This window comes from Hypanus sabinus, chromosome 22 (assembly GCF_030144855.1).
Source record: "Hypanus sabinus isolate sHypSab1 chromosome 22, sHypSab1.hap1, whole genome shotgun sequence".
NCBI classification, from domain to species: Eukaryota; Metazoa; Chordata; class Chondrichthyes; order Myliobatiformes; family Dasyatidae; genus Hypanus; species Hypanus sabinus.
This window is the reverse complement of record NC_082727.1, coordinates 29,493,078-29,517,610: the sequence shown is the minus strand read 5'-3', so window position 1 is coordinate 29,517,610 and position 24,533 is coordinate 29,493,078. Positions and strand designations below refer to the sequence as shown.

The 24,533-nt window shown below is 40.4% G+C and overlaps 1 protein-coding gene across 13 annotated transcripts in view; it reads right to left on the bottom strand.

Annotated features, from left to right (window-relative positions):
* The window catches only part of ank3b (ankyrin 3b), a 615,939-nt gene that overhangs the window by 77,614 nt on the left and 513,792 nt on the right, over positions 1-24,533 (bottom strand). For all 13 annotated transcript variants that reach the window (XM_059947390.1, XM_059947385.1, XM_059947393.1 and 10 more), the window contains 4 exons: positions 19,314-19,538; positions 15,870-16,024; positions 9,290-9,501; positions 752-950 (listed from right to left, as the gene is read on the bottom strand). In XM_059947390.1, coding sequence (XP_059803373.1) covers positions 752-950; positions 9,290-9,501; positions 15,870-16,024; positions 19,314-19,538 — 791 coding nt within the window. The remainder of the gene's footprint in view (positions 1-751; positions 951-9,289; positions 9,502-15,869; positions 16,025-19,313; positions 19,539-24,533) is intronic.

Below are 24,533 nucleotides of genomic sequence, written 5' to 3'. Positions count from 1 at the left end.
TTCTTTCATGAGTGCATTTTCCCAGCACCACAAAGAGACTGTGGCTACAGTAAGTAACACTTACAGAATCCAATGCAACAACTTGACCAAGAGCATCTCCTTAACACGCAACCTTCGCTTCCACAAAAAAACAAAGGAAGAATGTGCATCAGAGCACCACCACCTTATTCCCAGCCCCAATTATATCTTGAAAAAAGAAAACATTGCTATTTCTTCATTATCCCTGGCTCTAAATCGTCAAGCTCTATACTTAACAACCCTGTAGGAACACATTCACCACTAATGACGGCTGTTGGTGCCTTATTTCCACACTCCATAGCACAGTTGAGGGTGGACACAAATGCTGGGATGATCTTGCTGGTGATATCCAAGAAAGATAATGCAAAATTATACATAGCTGATTGAGCAACCATTTCATCGAACATGCTACACTGCAGCACTGTATAGGCCATTGGCCCACAATGCTGACCTTTTAACATACTCCATGATCAATCTAACCCTTCCCTTTTACGTAGCCCTCCATTTTTCTATCATCTTGCTTAGGAAATCACAGGAATGGTGACAGAGGGAGATACATTATGAACACTTAAGAAACTCTTAGATAGGCACATGGATGATAAAAATTGAAGGGTAATGTAGGAAGGAACGGTTAGATTGATCTCAAGGTTAAAAGGTTAGCACAATATCATGGGCCCAAGGGCCTATACTCTTCTGTAATGTTCTATGAATCTGTCAAGGAGGTCTAACCAACCTGTTATACTGCATAGCAGTCGGAGGCTTGGAGCATCTCTGTTTCCATTCGATGCATCTCCTGATGCAGATGGTACTGGAATAGTCATGGTAATAGGCTTGTGGAATTTCCTTCTTCTTGGCTCCACAGTTACAATAGGACTAAACGTGGCTCTGTTCCCGAGAATCTTTTTGACAAGTTCATCTGGGATTGGCTGTGCCTGCGGAACAAGCACAAAGCATATTTAACACCAGATAATAAACACTGTGTGTGCTATCACAATCAATTGGAAGCGAGGAAGAGAGGGATTCAAAATTTGAAAGTCAAGGCACTTCAAGCCTCAGCTTCAGTCAACTGTGCAGGCATTGTAAATCAAAGAAAACTAGAAGTACATTTTCTTTGTTAGACCAATAAATACAATGGCCAGGAATACGAGAATGTCAATTTATCGACAGTGTTTTCAAAACATTATAAATACATTCTCTTCTCACTACTACCATCGGGCAGGAAGTACAGGAGTCTTAGGTCCCACACCACCATGTTCAGGAACAGTTATCACCCTTCAACCATCATGGGTAACTTCACTCACCTCAACTCCGAATTTATTCCACAACCTATGGTCTCATTTTCACGTTTGTCAAAACTGGAAAAAGCAGATACCTCCCAGTCGCCACACTGCCAACAGGATTCACCTGTCACTTGTTTCCAGCTCATCATGTGCAACCGACTTAAACCCAGCTTCTCACCCAGTCCTTTGTTCACCCATCAAACCAGCCAGACTCCACTGGTTACTCCTAGCCTTCGGTTACTTTGTTACGTTAAGTATCGATTCTCTTGTTTTGTGGCTCCTCTTGGCTTTCTATTTTGCTGTTTATTTGTAAAATATAATTTTCTGCCAATTCATCTCCATTGCTCTTGCTTTTGGGTCAAGCCTCCTTTACATTTCCTGACAACGTTCTCTGTTATAATTTATTCTTTTTATTTGCAATTTGTCTTCTTTTCCACATTGGCGGTTTGTCAGTCTTTGGTTACCTGGCATTTTTCATAAATTGTATTGTATATCATTATTTTCCTGTAAATGCCCGCAAGAAAATGAATCTCAAATGATGAGATATATGTACTTCGATAATAAATTTACTGTGGCTTTAATAGATCCACCTATCCATACTATTCTCACAATGATAATGTTAAATCCCATTTGTTGACAACATGTCTAGTTTCTTCTGAAAGCTTCTCGTTCCACCACTTTTGCCAAAAACCTGTCACATAACTGTATACTAATCATAATTTGGTCAAAAGGAGAAAGACTCAGGCTGGCTAGTTGTGGTAGCTACAAATACCAGCCGCACCATCAACCGGGCATATTAAAGTGTCCTGTAGCCGACCATCCTCCTGATAATTTGGTGAACACCTGAGCTGTTGCATTACACCAGCCTAAGTAGATGGGGCTAGATTGTGCCATTCTGCTACAGCCATTACAGCTGCTTCATTTATGCCGTATCTTTTTAAGGAGAGGAATGTTTCCTTTCCCCTGCAATTTACTATGGACTGGCCAGTATTGAATATAAACCCGCAGTCAGGAGATGAGTGGTGTCTCTTCGTTTGGGGAGTATTTATTATGTTGTTGTAACCTAGTTCTGTTCTGTTTAGCTGATTCAAGTTTGGACTCTAGAACAGTTCTGTTGAGGTTGTAAATATTTTGGGTAATAAAACCCCTATTTTTTCACCTTTACCAGCTCTCCCAGTTTTATGCGTACCCTGGTCCTTCACATTAGTCCAGATGAGTAATCTAATGCATCAGCAAAAAAAAATGTCATCAAAGGAATGCTGATTTTTAAGGCTGAAGATTCAACGTTACTGTCACCTCAAGCACCCCAGGACAGTTTCAGCAACACACACACAAAATACTTTAGGAGCTCAGCAGGTCAGGTATGGGGAGGAATAAACAGCCAGCGTTTTGTGCTGTGAACTGTTGCGCTGATTCCTAACTGGGCCTTCCTCTGGGGGTGTGTGATTGGTGAATTTATCCTGTGGCATGGACAGAGATGAGATGTAAAATACTTCACAACTGAATAAACTGGGAACCAGTTTGGGATCAAAGGGAAGGAAAGGGGGAAGAAAGTCTTGGGCAAATAGAGATAGCTAGAGTGCCTTAGACTTCTGCACATTACTTACTTGTCAACATGGAGCAGAGAGCGAGTTTGTAAATCTGGTGAGAGCAAAGGATGTTGGGAATGGCGAGGATGGAGGGCCACGGGAGGGGTGTGGAACAGGTGGCAGAAGAGGAGTGCCAGGGGCAGCGGTTGGTGCAGGTGCAGACACACCCAGCCCTGAGACACCAGGCAAGATCAGTAGATTCCACAGAATAGGTTTACTGATCATTACAGAATGTCTCTCTGGTGCTTCCCACTCCCTCCCCTCTTTCCCAACGAAGATTCCCCTCCTGCTGGCCCCTTCCCACTCTCAGTCCACAACGGAGGCCCTATCAGAATCAGGTTTACGACCACTCACATCCGTCATGGAATTTTTGTGGCAGCACTACAGTGCAATACATAAAACTACTGTGCAAAGGTCACAAGCACCATGGCTTTCTATGTTTAAGACTTTTGCACAGTACTGTAAAGGGCTAAAGAAGAATAATCTGATTAGAGAGTGGAGCACAGGAGAAAGGAAAGTGGAGAGGTACCAGAGGGAAGTGATGGGCAGGTAAAGAGAAGAGAAGGAGCAAGAGGGTGGTGAATTTGTGGAAGTCACTGCATGGATCGCTGTGGAGGCCGAGTCATTAGGTATATTTAAAGTAGAGGTTGGTGAGTTCTTAATTAGTAAGGGCATCAAAGGTTATGGGGTGAAGGAGGGAGAATGGGGTCAAGAGGGGTAATAAATCAGCCACAATGGAATGGCAGAGCAGACTTGATGGGCCAAATGGTCTAATGCTTCTCATGTCTTAAGAAAGCAACCACATTCAATCAGGAATCCTGTCAGCACCAGCAACTTCACAAACAATTTGTACAAATAACCTACAGAAAGTAATTTGAAAGTGTTAATTTATGGATCTTCTACTTCCATCGGGATGGGGGGGGGGGGGGGTCTCTTGAATGGCTGATGAGTGAGCCAAACTGTGTGCTGATTTCTAACTTGGCCTTCTCTAAGAAAAGCTTTCCTCTGGGGGCGTGAGATCAGTGAAATGTATTTTGTGACACAGACGGGGACGAGGTGTGAGATACATCGCAACTGAATAAACTACAGGGTAAGCTAGCAAGCAGTACTAGATCACTGGGAAGTCTTGAGCTTTGCACTTTACGACCAATTAAACATCTAGTTACACAAGATTCGAGTGATGAAGAACAGTGCATCACTCCAGAAGTTGCAATCCCAAGGATAGATGGCCTAATCATCAGTAACAGCTGTGCATAGCTGGAATTGTCAGAATGATGAACTCATTATCAGAAAGGGTCCTCGTGGATTTGCAAGCAATTGCACCAAAATTGCATCATCGTAAAAGTAATGGGCTCAGTAACACTTTAAAGAAAGATAGTAATTGCACTGTGAAATCCAAATACTGTTAAGTATTTCTGTGCATTTCTTCTGGAATTAGGAATACAGAAAACCAGGGGTTATGACAGAAATGAAAGGGCAGACACACAGTCAGCTTCCACTGATATTAAACCTTTGCCATTTCACAACAATCTGTGAATGGTAGAAATATTACTGTGCCTTCTGGCACAATAGGAATGCAGTAGTTACATTATAGAACTAGTAAATCCACAGACCTAATTAGCAGTACAATGACATGAGGTCAAATTCTACCCGGGAAGGAACTGATTCATTTAAATATTCTGGAATTTAAAAAGAACTGAACTCATTTACAGTGACCATGATATTATCAGGCTGTCAGAAAAGTTTATTTTAATTCTACTTCCTATTTCTATAGCAACGTGCGAGTTCATGGCCACGTCCATTGCCTCGACAAGACTACCCTCAGGTTGGAGGAGCAACACCTCATATTGTCTCGGTAGCCTTCAACATGACAGCATGAACATCGATTTCACTAACTTTGGGTAATTTCTTCCCCCCCCCCCACCCTTTCTCTATCCCCATACTGGCTCCCCTATTATCTTTTCCCTTATCTTCACTTGCTGACTACCTCCCCTCTCGGATGCCTCCTCCTTTCATTTCTCCCATGGTCCACTCTCCTCTCCCGCCAGATTCCTTCTTCAGCCCTTTACCTTTTCTACCCATCACCTTCCAGCTTCTCATCTCATCCCCCCTCACCTGGTCTCACCTATCACCTGCCAGCTTGCACTCCCCCCCCCCCATGTTATTTTCCTGGCTTCCTGCCCTTTCCTTTGCAGTCCTGATGAAGGGTCTCAGTCCGAAATGTCAACTGTATTTTCTCCTCTACAGAGGCTGCCTGACCTTCTAAGTCCCTCCTGCATTTTATGTGTTGTCAGAGAAGTCCATCTGGTTTACCAATGGCTGTCCATGAAGGAAACTGTAAATCAGATGTACAAGAACTGAGCAACTGTTCAGTTCCATCACATCTGCTCTGGAAAACTACATGAAGTAAGAATCAAACTGATTTCAAAACGAGGTAAAAATGGAGCTTGGATAAAGCAAAGTTGTCTCCAGCTGAGTCCACGGTGCAAACTCTTTCTGTAGGTGTCTAGGGATTTGAGAACTTGTCAAGCAACAACTGGCGGTCATTACCAGCCATAATGACAGGTGGTCATTATACAATCCCTCATGACTGAAGATGAATGCCTTCATCTCCAGTTCTGTGGTTCTGGAACCAATGTGAGGACTGTAAACACTTCCTCAGATGAGACACAAGGTGTCTGGATGGAACCGACAGGTAGTGGTCCATAATCTGGTACATTCCTTCAACTAAATAGGGCCTTTGTGCACTTCCAATACATGAACTAAAAGTCCACACTACCATCCTGAATACACTTACATTTTGAGCTATGGTAGGCTAGAGACCCCCAAGAATCAGTGGCAATGCCCACAGATACTTCGGCCACTCTTTCTCTCACCCAAAGTCCTACTTCATTCTTCCAGTTTCTTTACCTCTACCACACCTGTACTGCTGACAACACTTCTCTGCACAAAGTGATAGGTGAAACCAGATGAGGGGTGGGGGAGGTCTGACGAAGTGAGAAGATGGGAGGTGACAGGTGGAAAAGGTAAATGACTCTTGAAGAAAGAGTCTGAGAAGAGAGTGGACCATGGGAGAAAGGGAAGGAAGAAGGGCATCAGAGGGAGGCGATCGGCAGGTGAGGAGAAGGGAAGGGGTAAGAGGGGAACCAGAATGGGGAAATGAAAAAGAAAGAAAGGGGGGAAGGGATAAATTACTGTAACATAGAGAAATTAATGTTCAAGTTTCAGGCTCGAGGTGGAATGAGATGTTTCTCCTCCAACCTAAGAGTGGCCTCATAGGGCAGTAGACCAACGTAACGGTGTTGTGATGATAAAGATTCAGTAGACACTGTCTTTATAGGTTCAGCACGCTAAATGACCAGCACTACCTGAACTAAAACAAGACATTCACAACTGTATTTAATTTGTTTATGATTTTGTTCAGAGATATGTATTGAGTACTTCAAAAATATGTGACACCATGCTCGTGCGATCCACTATGGTTCATACAGTTTTGCATTGGTTGTTCTAATGTAACAGAGGGTGGTAAAAAATCTAAATCTGCAGCTGGGTTTAAGTGACATCTCAGAGGAACTGATTCTTCCCTGAAAAGTCATTACAGCAGTTTTGGAAAATGCAGTCCCTTGGCCAATATACATAAACTGACCAGCACATAACCACCCACTTAAGTGGCTGAATGGAAGTGTTAATTCTACAACCTTCTGTTCCCAGGGCAGTTACACTCAGAGGAAGAGCGAGTTAGAGAATTGGTATGTTGTTACCCGATCTCTTTCCTGAGCTGCCTTTTAGTACAGATTTACTGCTAGCAGCAAGAAACTTTGGAAACAGCTTAACATTTACATTGCTGAAAAATGTAATATACTATTTAGTATATAAATTACATGTATATACTTCATTACATAGAACAGAGGACTTAACAACACCATACAGGTCCTTAAGCCCATGATGTTGTGCCAACCTTTTAACCTATTCTAAGACCAAGCTAACACATCCCTCCATTTTTCTATCATTTACATGCCTATGTAAGAGTTTCTTAAATGTCCATAATGTATCTTCCTCTAATACTACCCCTGGCAGGATGTTCCACACATCCACCACTCTGTATAAAACTTACCTCTGCCATTCCCCCTAAGCTTTCCTCCAATCGATTACAACTATTTTCCCTGGAATAAGTCCATTTCTGCCCTGGGAAAAAGTATCTGGCTATCCACCTTGTACACCTCCGTTAATTTCACCTTTTTATTTTGGCTAACAGTTTTACAATCTGTAGCCAAAAGAAAAGGAAACTCTGCCAGAACTCTATGGTTTTATAGCAGAGATACTTTTCACAAAAGTTGTTTTTTGGGGCCCTACAACAAAAAACAATGCACATCACTCGACAACAGATTTCATTTAGTTTTCTCTCAAAAGATTTGATAGTCTTATTGGTAAACTGTGCCTGTGACTAGGTTTTCCATTCTACAGGAATACAATTCCTGTGGAATAAATCTTTTTGGCAGTCCTTCTTGTGCTCCAACTGACAACCTGAAATTGATAACCCCAGTGCCTCACCCACATAGGTCAATAGTGTAGAAGTAGCCCGAGGATAAAGCCTTCTCATTTCACCCAATTAAAACCCTTCACAAGTGCCTATAAAGAGTATTTTCAACCCCCCCCCTCGCCCCCTGGAAGTTTTCATGTTTTATTGTTTTACAACATTGAATCGCAATGGATTTAATTTGGCTTTCTTTGACACTGATTAACAGAAAAAGACTTTGTGTCAAAGTGAAAACAGATCTCTACTAGGTGAACTAAATTAATTGCAAATATAAAGCACAAAATAATTGATTGCATAACTATTCACATCCTCTACTATCATCACTGCTGCAGCCAATTGGTTTCAGAAGTCAAGTAATTATAAATGGAGATCACCTGTGAGAATCATGGTGTTTCAAATGATTATAGTAAAAATACACCTGTATCTGTAAGGTCCAACTGCTGGTGAGTCAGTATCTTGGCAAAAATTACACCATGAAACAAATGACCACTCTGAGCAACTCCGCAAGAAAGTTATTGAAAAGCACAAGTCAGAAGATGGACACAAGAAAGTTTCCAAGTCACTTAATATATCTCGGAGTACAGTTAAGTCAATCATCAAGAAATGGAAAGAATATGGCACAGATGTAAATCTGCCTGGAGCAGGCCGCCCTCAAAAACTGAGTGGCCGTGCAAGAAGGAGACAAGTGAGGGAGGCCACCAAGAGACCTATGACAACTCCGGAGGAGTTACAAGCTTCAGTGGTTGAGAGGGGAGAGACTGCGCATACAACAACTGTTGCCCGGATGTTTCACCAGTAGCAGCTTTATGGGAGAGTGGCAAAGAGAAAGGCACTGTTGAAAAAAACTCACATGAAATCTCAGCTGGAGTTTGCCAGAAGGCATGTGGGGAAACTCTGAAGTCAGCTAGAAGAAGGTTCTATGGTTTAATGAAACCAAAATTGAGCTTTTTGGCCATCAGACTAAATGCTATGTTTGGCTGCATCATGCTGTGGGATGCTTCACTGCAGCAGGCTCTGGAAGGTACAGGGTAAGATAAACGCAGCAAAATACAGGTAAGTCCTGGAAGAAAACCTGATGCAGTCTGCATGAGAACTGTGATTTGGGAGATCTGTTTTCCAGCAAGACAATGACCCCAAACAAAAAGCCAAAGCTACACAGGAATAGCTAAAACAGCAAAGTTAATGTCCCAGAGAGGCCAAATTACAGTCCAGACATCAATCCAATTGAGAATTTGTGGCTGGACTTGAAAAGGGCTCTTCTCTCATGATCTTCATGCAACCTGACAGAGATTGAGCAGTTTTGTAAAGAAAAATGGGGAAAAGTTGCAGTGTCCAGATGTGCAAAGTTGATTGAGACCTATCCACACAGACTCAAGGCTGTAATTGCTGCCAAAGGTGCATCTACTAAATACTGACTTGAAGGGCATGAGCAATTATGCAATCAATTATTTTGTGCTTAATAATTGTAATAAATTTAGACCAATTTGTAGAAATTAGTTTTCACTTTGACACAAGAGCCTTTTCTGTTGATCAGTGTCAAAAAAGCCAAATTAAATACAATGTGATTCAACATTGTAAAACAATAGAACACAAAAACTTCTGGGGGGGGGGTGAAATGAATACATTTTATAGGCACCATATTTGAAAAAATACACTTTAATTCTCCCCTCCACCACACCTTTTCTGGAATAACTGCCTTTCTTCTGCCATGTCATATTTTTGTAAGCAAAATTAATACCAATCAACAAATTTGAACAAGATTGATATTTACATGTTTAGATCTTATTCAGCCACTAGCCAACATTTCCAACATGCCCTATGCAGAGTACAATATAATCAACCACTAAAACAAATGTCCAAATTACCTGCAGCCCCACTCGGATTCTTTTGGTCAGTGCTCCGTCAGGGAAGGATGCTTGCACGCTTGGAATGGTTGTGCTGCTTAACATTCCTCCTTCAGGCCCCATTTGATTACTTTCTTGCTTGATCCGAGACACAACAGCAAAATACTGAGGAAAATCCTTGGTAACAACACGACAGATGCGCTTCTTCTCCAGTTCTTCGACGCTATCGAGTTCTAAATCAGAGCACATTTAGGTGACTGTTTGAGAGCACTTTTTGGCTTTGATATCTGACTAAAACACAAATGTTATTGTTCAGCATTGTCTTCCAAGGGCGATGTTTATAAATTATTTCTTCCATTTAAAAATTTTAAAACTGGTGAAAATTACAATACATCAGGGCACTAGTTAGAGCCATGTACTAGTCTTGGGCCTCCAGATCCAATTGATCTGAAGGCCTGAGACTGAAATCCACTACAGTATTTAAATAAATCCAGAATAATAATGTAGTGGTTACTGTGAAACTACCTGATCAACATATTCTGTATACTTATCTAGTTTGCTGATCACCTTAAGAGAACTCCCATCTTTTTTAAACATCTGTCCATTTAAATCTGTATCACCCAGCATGGTTAATTCTCAGCTGCCTCTGAAATAATTCAGTAAACCACTCAGTCCATTAGGAAAAGCTGACAAGTCCCCCAACCTACACATGAAGAATTCACCACTTACATGATCATGCAACCCATCCTGCTTCTCAAAAGCTTTCTAATTAATTCCACTTCCACTGCTCTCTTCCCAATTTCCTTCGTTGTTTATCCTTTTTCAAATATTTATTGAACTCCATTTTGAAAGTTGTTACTTAACACTGAAAATTCATTGCTCACAAATCAGATCATAACAATGACTGGGTAAGATGTTAATTTTCCATTGTTGTTTTGTTACTTATCTTAAATCAGAGCTCCCTGGTTTTCACCCGCTCCAGTCAATGGAATCAGCTTCAAAAAGTGTACTTTGCCAAACATCTCTATTAAATCTTGTCTGAGTGCATAATCCAAGTTTTCTTGATGTTCTGACACAATCCAAATTTCTCATAGCTGCCAGAGGTGAAGTGCGTCCTGCAGCCAAGTCAAACCTTTGACACACTTTCTAGTGTGCATTGCAGTAGGGCCTGACCAGTGATTTGGCCATCACACTTCTGCTTATTATCCCACTACCTTTTCCAGAGCTCAAGACTCTTTTTTCACTAACACAAGAGATTCTGCAGACGTTGGAAGTCCAGAGCTACACGTACAAAATGCTGGACAAACTCAGCAGGTCAATCAGTAACTACGAGAGGAATATTGATGAAGGGCGACAGCATAAAATGTCCTGTCAACCTGCTGAGCTCTTCCAGTGCCTTGTGACTGTTGCCTGTTTTGTCATTGCCTATTCTTTTTAAATGATTTGTTTCAAAATCTGAATTTCAAGTTAAATTATTATTTTCTAAATTGTTATATCTATTTAGTTTATGTTCGATAAAGACCTGATAAAAAATAATCCAAAAGCATCACACAAAATGTCATCACGAAGGGGCTTGGCCCAAAGCTTCAGCTGCTTAATCCCTTCCATAGATGCTGCTGAGTTCCTCCAGAACTATGTGTGATGCTCTAGATTTCTGGCTTCTGCAGAACCTCTCGGGTTTATAATCCAAAAGCATGGCGTCAAATGCATAGTTACTCCTGAGCAGCCTCATTTGGATGATCAAGAATTCCACTCCAAGGTTCAAGCATAAATTCTACATTGGCAGGAAACCCAATTGCAATTCAACAAAATAATTAAGCTACTGCAAAATACTTGGCTTGGTCCTAAAGACGTGAAAAATACTCCGCTAATGTAATTCTTTCTTTGATGAAAGGATGGATGCAATAATTGAAAAGAAGACGATGCAAAAAGAGGAAAATGCACATTTAAATAACAGAAACTAACATGTTCCTGTCACTTCATAAATTTAGAGTAGAATTTCCAGTGCTCCTCAACCATAGCTAGTTATAAATAAATGAGGTATAAAAGAAGCAGATGAATAAGAAAGTAGAGAGAGAAAAAAAACAATGCTGCCACTGTGAGACAGAACACTGACTGCGAGAAGTATTGAAATAGTTCTCTGTAAGAAGTAAAGGGATGTCTGTCAGCAGCTGTGAGATAGAAGGAGTTAATCTAAAAGTTGATAACTTTTCGTTAGAATTGGCCAAATTTCTTATAAACTGCAGTGCGGGCTATCTGCACATGCTGAATTCAATTTATTTATCTCCTTTTTGCTTTCTGACCTATCCTGGCTTCAATTTTAAAATTCTCATTTTGTTTTGAAGTTCTTTCACAGCATTTCTCATTGACATACCTGTAATCTTCTCCATCCCCACAATTCTTTTCCATTTTTGGCCTCTTTAATATCTAATCAGTCACTCATTGGGATTGGCACTTAAGGTGGAAAATCATAAGCTCTGATAGTTACTAGATAAGTTAGTTCTCTATCTATCTTAGGAGCACTCTTTAAAACTGACTTTTCTGACCAAGGCTTTGGTCATCTGCCTTCCTTGAGAAGATTTAGGAGTCTGATATAATTTAGGCCATTACTGGAGTCAGGGAGGAATTAAACAACTAATAACTCCTTTGATGGCCCATTGTCAATTTTCGTCTATTAAGACTTCTGTTGAACACTGCAGAGTGTTACATGAAATATTTGGGAGAAGTATAAAAGCCAATATTAATAAAAGCTGAAAATAAAAATGTCTAGAAGGTGAAAATCTGAAAGCAAAATGTGTTGGAAATACTCAGCATGTTAGACAGCATCTTTGGAGAGAAAAATAAATTAACTGGTTCTTTTTCCACAGAATGCTGGACCAGATGAGAGTTACCAGAATGTTGTTTTTATACAAGCAGCTTTGCTATGCACTGGTGATGTAATTGTTTTGTGCATTTGATATCTCATCCATTCTGACTCTATCTGCACCTTCATGAATTCTCTGACTATCCTCCTGTTCAGCATAAGGAAGTGCCTTTAACATACTCAAGTTACTCTAAAGCACTTTACAGCTATTCAATTTTATTTTCCTTAAGTGTGGTAGATTTTGGTTGTGAAAAAGCAACAATTTACATCGCAATCTTTTACACATAGTAATGAATTAAATGATAATATAACCTGTCCTAATGGTTTTCAAAAAAAAGAATGGATGAATATTGACCAGAACTTAAGGATCTCCAGGCATTTTTGTCACAATGTATGTGCTGAGTTGTAAAACTTGAATAAAATATTCACATTAGCTCTCACATACTATTCTAGATAAGTAGTTTTTATGCATCACTACCCTGGCTGCTTGTAGGCCCTTCTGTTGCTCAGTCCATTTTCTTAAACCTGAAATTAGTCTTTCAAAAGTGATAAACAGCATAATGAAACAGGGACTCAGCATTTCAGAATACTTTGAATCTCCGACCATAATGAATTTGATTATTCTGTGCCCTGATTCTCATAGCTGAGTTGCTCTCAGAATCACTATTACTACACTAAGATACACTCTGACGCAATAGATCAAAAAAGAATTAGTCTGTGATACAAAGCACTTTGTTCCAGTCAAATTATTTGTAACTGACTAAAATCACATGCCGTGGTACCCACATACACTGATCTCTTCAGAGAACAAACTGCAATCCGTATTTTCTGATCTAGCAGTGAGCTGCATATTCCTGCTGTTAATATCATTTTTACTATATGACAGTTCATTTTATATCTGTAGGTCTATGATTGACAAGTATTTGTATTCCTGTCCATTCCGTACTTCTTAGAAAATTGCAATCACCATTCTCTTGTGCCATTGTTATTTCTGAAGGTTTGACTGCCGTGACTGTCTCCAGCATTGCTCAATTCCTGCTGCTTCTCCCTGTGAACAATTTTTGCCATTTTGTCATCTCATTTGGAGTCCAGTTATTTTTTCCCCTCTCTGACCTAACAAGGTTCATTCATTCTACACAGCTGCCTCGTTCTTTATCTCAATTCTGACTCCCAGTCTTGCAACATACTTCTTGGCAAGCTCTGCTCCCCTACCAAATATCTGACATGTTCAAGAAAACACTTCCTTTGGCTCAAAGTATCTTTCTAAAGGATTTCATTTGGATGTTTTTTTAAGACCTCACCTCATGAAACCTGGCCAGAATTGTAGCCAAAAAAATGATTAACTGCTGTGTAAATCGCTGAAATGTGCAAATACCATCCGCTACAGTTGCATCAACAAATCTTCTTAGATGCTATGCAAGATCCTGTGCATACTACTTGCGTTCATTTCAGACTGAAGGTTAACAAATTTAGTTGGAATGATGCACACAGATTTAATGTGTGTCAAATGTTTGTTCCCAGTTCTGTACAAACAATGTAAAAATAGAAAGCCTGGTGGATCATAATGTGTAGGGAATTTGTTGCTGCAGTCACATTCCATTTGCTATCTTACAACAGAAAACTGGATGCTTTTAAGTTACTAGCTACGTCCCTAACCAGTGAAATCAAAAATGTTTTTGTTATCTATCATGAATCAGATTAAGTTCAAAAATTAAACATAAATATCAAAGCAGGCTGCAAAACTTATACCAAGGAGTGTAATATCATTAGTCTAACAAGAGTTAGTTTGAATTAACTGGAAACATTCTTAACTCCAAGTTAGAAGTTTCTCTCCAGCTAAGGGAATTCACAATGGAGATTCTTTGTTCCACAATATTTATGCCAGTTCTTTGCTTAAGTAATCTCTTACAAATAACTAGGATTAGTAAATGTTATTCAAGTAAACTGTATTTATCACCTTTTCAGATTTTCATTATAATGACGAATAATTATTCTCTGCCTCAACAACTTGTTTTGTGTTTTTATTTTGGAAATGTTCCGTGAAAAGAGAAATTGTTCCCAACCTTTCCACTATTGCTCATTTTACAGCATACAGGCAGTCCATTACACTTGTATCATTTTTCCAACTAACATTTCTCTCAATACTGACCTCTCTTCAAATCAGGGTGAGAATCATTGCCATCCATGGAGGAAAGGCCCTGATTAAACATCACATCTGAAGATTTGCACCTCCCTCCATGCAGAACTTCACCAGCAATTTAGATTATATGTTAACGTCTCTATATTGGGGTTGAATCTGTAATTTTCATATTTACAGTTAGTATATTACCACTCAGACAATCTTTGCCCATATGGAGTTCCCCGCTGTGTCCTTGGGTCCTGTGTGGATCAACAGGCAGGGGTATTTCCAGGTATTTTTAATCTCTCCCTACTCAGAGATTCCCACCTGCTTTAAGACCATTATTATAGTGGTACCCATGCCTTTATGACTACTGCCTGATGGCTCTGATAGCAACCACTGTGAACGGTTTTAAGAGGCTGGTCATGGCTCCAACCTCCCAGACAACCTCGACCGATTGTGTTTCGCCTACCGCCACAGCAGGTCGACGGTGGATGCCATTTCTCTCATCCCACATTCACTTCTGGAGTGTCTGGATTTAAAAAAAAGGCACCTACGTCAGGTTCCTATTTATTAACTGCAGCTTCAACTTCAAAGCCATAATTCCAAGTAAACTGACAATGAACTCTAAGATTTGGGACTCGGCAGCTCCCTCTGCAACTGGATTCTTGACTTCCTGACCAACAGAATGCAATCAGTAAGCAATCATCCTCAACACTGGTGCCTCACAAGGCGACAACCTCAACTCCTGACTCTATTCCCTATGTACTCACGACTGGGTGGACAGATTCTTTCCAACTCCATCTGCAAGTTCTCACGACACCACCGTAGTACGCTAGATCTCACAAGATGGAGATGGAAAGCCAAGTGAGCAGAGAGTTTGGACATCAATCTAACCTTCAATGTCATGAAAGCAGCATAATCAAAGTCATCCTGGACCTTCCATTTTTTCCCCTCTTTCCATTGAGTAGAAGACACAAAACTTGGTAAACATGCACCTCAAAGCTCAAGGACAACTTCTGTCTTGCTGTTAGAAGATCACTGAGCAGTCTTCTTGTACGTTAAAGGTCAACTCTTGACCTCACAATTTACATTGCTATGACCCTTGCACCTTATTGTCTATGAGCACTGCACTTTCTGCGTTGCTGTACACTGTGTAGTTTGTATTCTGTTATTGCCTTTCCCTTGTGCTGCCTCAACGTACTTATGCTTTGACATGATCTGTATGGGTGGCTTGCAAAATTCAACTTTATCACTGTATCTCAGTACAATAATGAACCCAATCCAATCTAAAGCAGAAGAACCACTTCCAGAAATAAACTAGTGAGAATAATATCACAGATCACAACAGGTTTTGGTCAAAAAGGAGCATTTTAACTAATGGTGCCTTATCACTGTACATAAGTGGAGTAAACATTTTCCATTTTGCTCAAACTTCTATTCAAAAGAACTGTACTAATTTTATATTTGGAGCTCTGAAACAGAAACCAATAAAATAAAGATTTCCAGGAATTAAATATGAAAACTATAAGTTTGACTTCTAATAGATCAACAAACGATCAAAATGAGACTATTTCATTGAGGAATAACCAAAATACCTGCCAAAAATGGATGCTCACCTTCATCCATACCATTTAATATATCACTCAGCTCCTGTTCTTTACAGTCATACTGGTGCTCCTTCCAGACTTCCCCATTTTCACTCCGGAGTATAATAAGCTCCCGTTCTTTGCCTCTCATTGAACCAAAATGTGGTATCTCCACAATCACTGGGCTATAAAGAAGAAAGACTGATAGCTTTATCACTGTTCAGCAGCTCACGGTAAGATTTTAGTAAATTTAGAAAACTGTATTCCAAGAGCTATTTGAATTCATTCTTTACAATGTGATTTATAACTCGTTTTAACCGTCTTGTTGCAATCCTATCCCCCACACCACCCCCACCAAACAATAAAATCAGTCACTTTAATCCCTTTCGGTTGAGTACAGGTTGAGAACCCCTTATCCCAAAATGCTTGGGGTCAGAATCAGAATCAGGTTTGTTATCACCGGCATGTGATGTGAAATTTGTTTGAAGTGTTTTGAATATTTTTCAGATTTTGGAATACTTGCATCTATATAATGAGTCACCTTGGGGATGGGATGCACGTCTAAACATGAAATCCATTTACATTACATATACAGCTTATACATATACCCTGAAGGTAGTTTTATATAATATCTTAAATTATTTTTTGCACGGAACAGTAACCATCAGAAAGATAAGCTATCACTACCTCGGCTGCCCAGATGAATAGTCAGTGGCTGTTTGACATCACCATCATTCTTGACTCTGAATTTATGTGCTATGGTTGAGCAATCTTGTCTTACACTTGCTCATCACACACATGTACTGAGGTAGCTGCTCAGCATGTTACATTTTCATCAGCAACAATCTTGGCAAATTCATCATCGTATTTCTCTGCTGCTTGGTGATCAGCAGATGCTTTATCTCCACCAATCTTCAAAATTTTAATGTTGTGCCTCTTCATAAGCTTCTGCAACCAGCCTGCTGAATATTCACAATTACATCAATTTTCAGTTCGTTGTGATAGATCTTTGGTTACTTCATGATCAGCATACTATAAAGTTGCATGTGTTCACTCTGACGCTGGCGAGTCCACTCTTTCGAGATATACACATTCGAGATCTTCATATTTTGCCTTATGCAGTGTTTTTCTATTTTTCATTAAATTCTGTTCATTACATATGTAGGGTCACTTCTTAGAACTGTCTGTGATGCACAGAGAGTTGCAAAAAAGCTGGATTTCAGAGGTTTTCAAATTTTGGAATATTGGATAAGGGGTACTCAACCAGTACTGCCAAACTACAAATAAACCTCTTTCATTCTTGATTTAGGTTTATTCCTGTGCTGGAAATTTATAAAAAAAGGTTTCACTTCTATACATTTCATGGCTTTATATGCTTCTAGGAGGATAGTTTCTAAACTTAGTCAACCAGCAAGATTTCACAACCCACAGTCAAAAAGTTAGGAGGACAATTTAAACACAGAAATTAAACAAAATCACATTAGGATATATTTACATAGCCCTCAAGAGTAACATCAAAAAGACAGTTTGTTTTTCGGTCGTCTATACAGGCTGTATTACACAATCAAAGATCAAATCCACAGAGCTATTGCCAAAGTACGGAGAAAGTTGCTGGAGGGTGAAACATTTAATTGACCATGCAACTTAGACATTTAATTTCTTTATTAATAGCAACCAAAAAAAGGAATTGAGTGTGAATTAACTTTGTAGCTATTTTCAAAACTTTTAAATAAGGTTTCCATGTATTGAAAGGTATCTTAGCATTGTTATTTTTGTACCTAAACAATTGACAAAAAAACAAAATGCAAGATTCCCTGTAACACACCCCAGACCTTACTTCCCCCCTTTTGGACAGAAATTTGGAAATTAAGAAATATTTCTGGGTTCTAACATTTCTAACATTCTACTTCATAATATTCAACACTGGACACACACAGAAAACCATATTTCGTTTTGCAAATGTGCTGATAAGTGTGTGTGATCGTTGAAGAGTGTTACGGAAATTCAACATTCTTTGGTCTCCCCACCATGGAAATACAGCCTTATACGGCACCGAAACTTACACTGTCCATTAAAAATTGATCAATTCCCGTGTGTAGTGCAAGACATCCAGAATGAAAATATGGATATAGAGAATGTACCATACTGCTGGTATTTTAGGGGAACATTTTACACTTGGACCTTTTCAAACAGAAATAACACCATGAGGCTTTTGAGTAGCTCATTACTAAACACCAAATTAATATTTTTGACCAGAAGTCCCTGAGTAACATTTTCAGGATATGCATATTCAAATATCAATTTAGGTACTTTTAAGAATATGTAAAGCAAACAACCTGAAATAAATTATGGAGGATTCATCATTATTTTATAAATATAGCCCATGAACATTCAGCAGTTCTTCAAGCTTGTTAAACTTAGGAGATATTTTAAGCAGGGTTGGTAAGAAAGTTAACTTTGCTGATTTTCTGACTTCAGTTGACTTCTCATTATCACAACCCATCCTTCTGAAAGCTGTCCTAATTCTGCTGATACCTTCTCTATACCAATATTGAATGTGAAGAGCTGTCACTTTTTACTGAATGCATTTGATGTGGCTGAAAGAGATTCCAACAGGTGAAGTACAGAGTAAAGCAGTTATGGAGGCAGAATGCTTGCAGTGAATCATAAACATGCCTGTTAGCGCCAAGCGTAAAACAACAGAGCTTCAAATATAGATCAAGCCGGTATGATTTTCTCTCAGCAACAGAACTGAAAGTTGTTTTTTCAAACAAAAACCAGAAAAACATGGGGAATGACTAAAATAAATACCAAAAAAAATCTGCCGTGACAGTTTGTATCTTTTTAATAAACGGCCTACCCAATAAATTTTGTTCCTCGAGGCCCCAGCTGCAGGATTCGGCTAACCAAGCTCTCACCCTCATTGAGAGGGGGAGGGTTGGTAGGAAGGTGAAGTTTACTGAAAAAAACATCCATGCAGCAGTAAAGGGAAACAAAAAGTGAAAAAAAAACAATGAAGAAACTGTCATTCCCAACAGTATCCAGATTTGAATGGAGCATTTCCAAAACGTAATCCAACAGAATGTGCAAAAAAGTTACCAAGTATTGCAAATTATTTAGAGCCAAGTGGCAGTTGTTTAAACAGGAATCTTAAAATTGGGCATTTGCAGATGATCAAACAAAGATGTCCAATTTTACTTCCCACCAATGGAATATTATGGATTTCAATTTGGCCATCAATAACCCTTTCACAATTATTCTGCACTGTGACTGGTTTTGGGAAGATACCTGGTACATGGTATTTACACAGAAACAGCACACAAGTCTTCAATCAGATTTTAATGTCTGCCCCCCCACAATCTAAAGGCTCACATTCAAGAATTTGTGACCAGTAGTGTTAATCCACACAAAAAAAAAGGAAAAAGGGAAGGTGAGCATTGTGGAATGATGAGGTGGAGCAGAACAGCAACTTACCCCAAGAACTGAGCACCTGATGGCCCAACTTCAACCAGCCTACTGGCCAGCCCTTCCCCTTCTACCATAGGTGGCGGGCTTGCCAGCTTGTGCCTCTTCACCAAACGGCAAGTGATGCGTGTGGGCGCGGTGCATTTGCGGGGCGGGATGATGATACGCATTCCATTGTGGCGGCTGCCGCGCATTGAACCACCACGGGCATCCACCATGAAACTGACAAGGAATCTAGAGAAGAGCAAAAAGACACCAAAGATGAGCAAGTTTCTTCAATTTGAATTTTAAAGTTCAAAGTAAATTTATTATCCAAATACTACCCTGGGATTCAGTTTCTTGCAGAATCAGTGGAATTCATGGAATCAGAGTTATTTTTGCAGAGTTCAAGGACATTTTGGCAAATCTCCTAAACTTACCGGAAAACCACATTAGAATTTATAATGATCTATCTGCAAACCACAGAGACATAAACATTTGTAAAAGGAAGCACTTGGCAGTCTATGGTAAAAGAGCTTGAAACAGAACCCATCAAATAAATCCGTCAAAGGAGCAGTAGTGACACAATGATACATGTTATGTTCCACTCCGTGCCATGTGGTACATCAGGCAGCAACTTTACTATTTCTTTAGGATTTTGTCTGGTTTTTTTTATGAGGCCGAGTTGCTAACTCAACACTCAATCCAACATGGATGGATGCGAAGAGCTGGCCAGATTCAAACCCAGGACCACTCGCCTCTAAAGTCCGGTACCTGTGAAAATAATTTTTGCATTTTAAAAGTATAAAGAACCCATTGACGTGATCATTCACAGATAACTCAGTTTGAACGCTGGGAAGTGTATGAATGATCACATCAATGGGTTCTGGGTGGAGTACTCCTGAGTACAAGGGTGGATGACAGGTGGGAGGGTAGAAGCTGATTTCAACCAAATTCAGCATTGGAAGCTGGTACATTCACAAGGAAACATGGGCAAGTTCTAACTTTAATACTAACACTGGGGCAGAAGATGGCTTTACATACTTATAAGTGATCTGCTTGATTTGATAAAAATCCTTGCATTCTTATTTACCAAATTGCACAGGTATGAATATGGTATTATAGAGCCACCCTCTTATTTACCATAGATATTATCATACACTTGCAAAGAGATTTAAGTGAATGGCAAAACTGTGGTGAAATGACGTTAGACTTCAGCAAATATGGAGCCACACTCTTCAGACATAAAACAGCAAAACAAGAGTACTTTCTAAAAGGTGGGAAAGAAACAATGGAAATCCAAAGAGACATAGAGGACATTGGAAAGTCACGGAACAGAGAAAGAAAAGTCATCAAAAGGGCATGCTGAAATGCATGGAAAACTAAGTAACAGATGGGACGTCAATGCCTTGGAAGCATTTCAGAACAAGTTCAGTCATCTTCCACCAGGAATGGATGGGTTGTATTAAGAGGAAGGTTTGCTCAGACTAGGCTAGGCTGGAGTTTAAAACACTGAGAAGGGATTAGATTAAAACATGATCTCTTGGAGGGTCTTTTCGAAATGGAAGTGGAGAGGATGATTCCTCTTGTGAGAAATTCTAGAACTCAGAGCTGCCATTCAAAAATAGGAGATCATCTATTTAAGACAAAAAAGAATCTATTTGTTTTCTCTTGGAGGATTGAGGGGTCTTTGGAACTTTCTTCCTCAAAGATTGATGGAAATAAAGAGTTGTTGAATACATCTTTAAGGCAGAGTAACAAGATGCTTGATAAGCGACGGGGAGTGACTGCTGGGGAAGGGAAATGCAAAGCTGAGGTTACAATTAGATCAGTCATGATTTTATTAAATGCTTCAACAGGCTTGACGACCAAATGACTGAAGGAGGAGTTGAGAGACTAAGCCTAAAGGAGAATGAAGCAAGGACTATTCTGCATATTCTTGAAAGGGCCAGTCAGCTCAGATCTATGTGTGTTCTACATCTCTGATTTGGGGAATGTGAGTATCGTTGAGAGAGAAATACTCAATGCAAGAACTAGTTCAGGTGGGCACTTCAGAGTGGTGGGGCAGAGGGACTGGCTGTTAAGGAAGGAAAAGAATGGCTGTCAGGTCATTCTGCTATCAGGTAGAAGTGATTCTAAGATACCCTCGCTGATCTTCAGCTACAGCTTCCCCTCCACCGTAGCTGCTAGACTATGTGCCCTTTCCATTACATCTGCACTCACCTTTTTGCTCTCACAACCTTACCTTCAAATGGAATACCCAATACAATTTCTGCCACCTTCACTGGAATGACACCTTATTTGCAAATCCTTTTCCTCTCCAACCATTTCACAGTGACCGTTCACTTCACGATTCCCTGGCTCACTTTTCCTTCTTCAGCAGCCACTCTCCTTCTCATAGAGTCAGAGACAAAAACGGGCTGTTCGGCCCATCTATTCCATGCCAAGCTATTATTCTGCCTAGTCCCATCAACTTGCACCAGAGTCATATCCCTCCGTAACCCTCCCATCCACACACTTATCCAAAATGCTCTTAAATATTGAAATTAAACCCACTTCCACTGGCTGCTAATTCTAACTCTCACCAACCTCTTCTCATATGACTTTCCAAAGAGATGCAGCACCTGCCCTTCTCCCTCCTCCTATCCCACCATCCAAGGACACAAATAGTGGTCCCAACACAGATCTCTGTGGAACACAACTTGTCACTGGCAACCAATCCAAAAAGGATCTCTTTATTCCCACTGTTTGCCTCTTGCCAATCAGCTAGTGCTCTATCCATGCTAGTATCTTTCCTGTAATGTCCTGGAATCTTACTTTGTTTAGCAGCCTCATGTGCAGCACGTTGTCAAAGGCCTTCTGAAAATCCAAGTATGTAACATCTACCAATTCTCCTTTGTCTATCCTGCTTCTTATTTCTTCAAAAAATTCCAACAGATTTGCTTTAATTTTTTTAACCAGAGCCACACTACCCCCTCTGCCTACCTGCTTGTACTTTCAATATGATGTACCTTCTCCTTTCAGTCACAACTCGGTGATCCCCACCACATCATACCTACCAATCTCTAAAATCACCTGCCTTATTCCGTATACTGTACGCGTTCAAATATAACACCTTCAGTCCTGTATTCATCGCCCCTTTTGATTTTGTTCCCATGTTACATTACAACTCATCCCACTGACTGCAATTTGCTCCCGACAGTTTCACTACACACTGTGTCTAGCTGTATATCAACTGTCCTATCCTCAGCCCTATCACGCTGGGTCCCTTTCCCCTTGCCAAATTAGTGTAAACCTACCTCAACAGCTCCAGCAAACCTGCCTGCAAGGATGTTTGTCCCCTTTGGATTCAAGTGTAACCTGTCCCTTTCATACAGGTCATACCTCCCCTGGAAGGGATCCCAATGATCCAGAAATCTGAAGCCCTGCCCCCTGCACCTGTTCCTCAGCCACACATTGATCTGCCAAATCATACTATTCTTCGCCTCACAGACATGTGGCACAGGAAGCAATCCAAAGTTTACTATCCCAGAGGTTCTGCTTTTCAGCTTTCTACCTAACTCCCTAAATTCTCTCTACAGGACCTCCTCCTTTTTCCCACCTATGTCATTGGTGCCAGTATGTACCAAGACTTCTGGCTAAGGAGCTGGTGGTGGACCTGATGAGGGCTAAGGCACTGGTGACCCCTGTTTCCATCCAAGGGGTCAATGTGGACATGGTGGAGGATTACAGATACCTGGGGATATGAATTGACAATAAACTGGACTGGTCAAAGAACACTGAGGCTGTCTACAAGAAAGGTCAGAGCCGTCTCTATTTCCCAAGGAGACTGAGGTCCTTTAACATCTGCCGGATGATGCTGAGGATGTTCTACGAGTCTGTGGTGGCCAGTGCTATCATGTTTGCTGTTGTGTGCTGGGGCAGCAGGCTGAGGGTAGCAGACACCAACAGAGTCAACAAACTCATTCGTAAAGCTAGTGATGTTGTTGGGGTGGAACTGGACTCTCTGACGGTGGTGTCTGAAAAGAGGATGCTGTCCAAGTTACATGCCATCTTGGCCAATGTCTTCCCATCCACTCCATAATGTACTGGTTAGGCACAGGAGTACTTTCAGCTAGAGACTCATTCCACCAAGATGCAACACTGAACATCATAGGAAGTCATTCCTGCCTGTGGCCATCAAACTTTACAACTCCTCCCTCGGAGTGTCACATACCCTGTGCCAATAGGCTGGTCCTGGACTTATTTCCACTTGGCATAATTTACTTATTATTATTTAATTATTTAAAGTTTTATACTGCTATATTTCTACACTATTCTTGGTTGGTGCGACTGTAACGAAACCCAGTTTCCCTCGGGATCAATAAAGTATGTCTGTCTGTCTGTCTGTTGGACCCACTCTGAGTTGCCCCTGGCCCTGGTACTTAGGAGGCAACATACTGTACCATCCAGTTGTCTCTTTCACATCCACAGAATTTTGTGTCTACTCCTCTAACTATGAAACCCTATATCACTACCGCAGTTCTTTTCTTCCCCCCTTCCCTTCTGAGCCACAGCTCCAGATACAGTGCCAGAGACCAGCCAATGTGGCTCCCCGAGTTAGGTCATTCCCTCCTCAACAGTATCCAAAGTAGTATAGTTATTCTTAAGGAAACAGCACAGGGCTACTCTGCCGACTACCCATTTCCTTTCCCTCTACCGACAGTCACCCAGGCACCTGCCTCCTGCAACATCTGAGTTACTACCTTCCTGTAGCTCCTATCTATCACCTCCTCAGTTTCCTGCATGAGGGCATGTCCATCTGGGAGTAGGTGAAACTAATCTTCGGTTTTTCTCTGGATCACATACATATGAAGTTTAACAAACATTTGAAGAAATCCCTGTTGGTATGCAGTCTGTGAAATAGCAGCTGAATTGTTTTCGATGCCAAACTCTGTCAAAGTGCTCAAAGGGGCCAGGCAATTTCTAGATTTTAGATTGGAGTATTTTTCTAAATGAAGCCTGAAAATAATTCACAATACTGTTTGAAAAATATTCGAATGTTATTTTGATATGGAATGCAATTTAGACAATTTTTTCTCTCCTCAACAGTAGGAGAGTAAGGCATCATTTTTGCAAGGCTTTTGATTGTTCATTCTTTATCCTCTTCATTTTAAAATATTTTTATTCCTTACTTTAGCAACGATGATGCTCTATCTCACAATGCACTGAAGAAAACCAAACCACAATTCTAGAATTTGAAGGCTTATC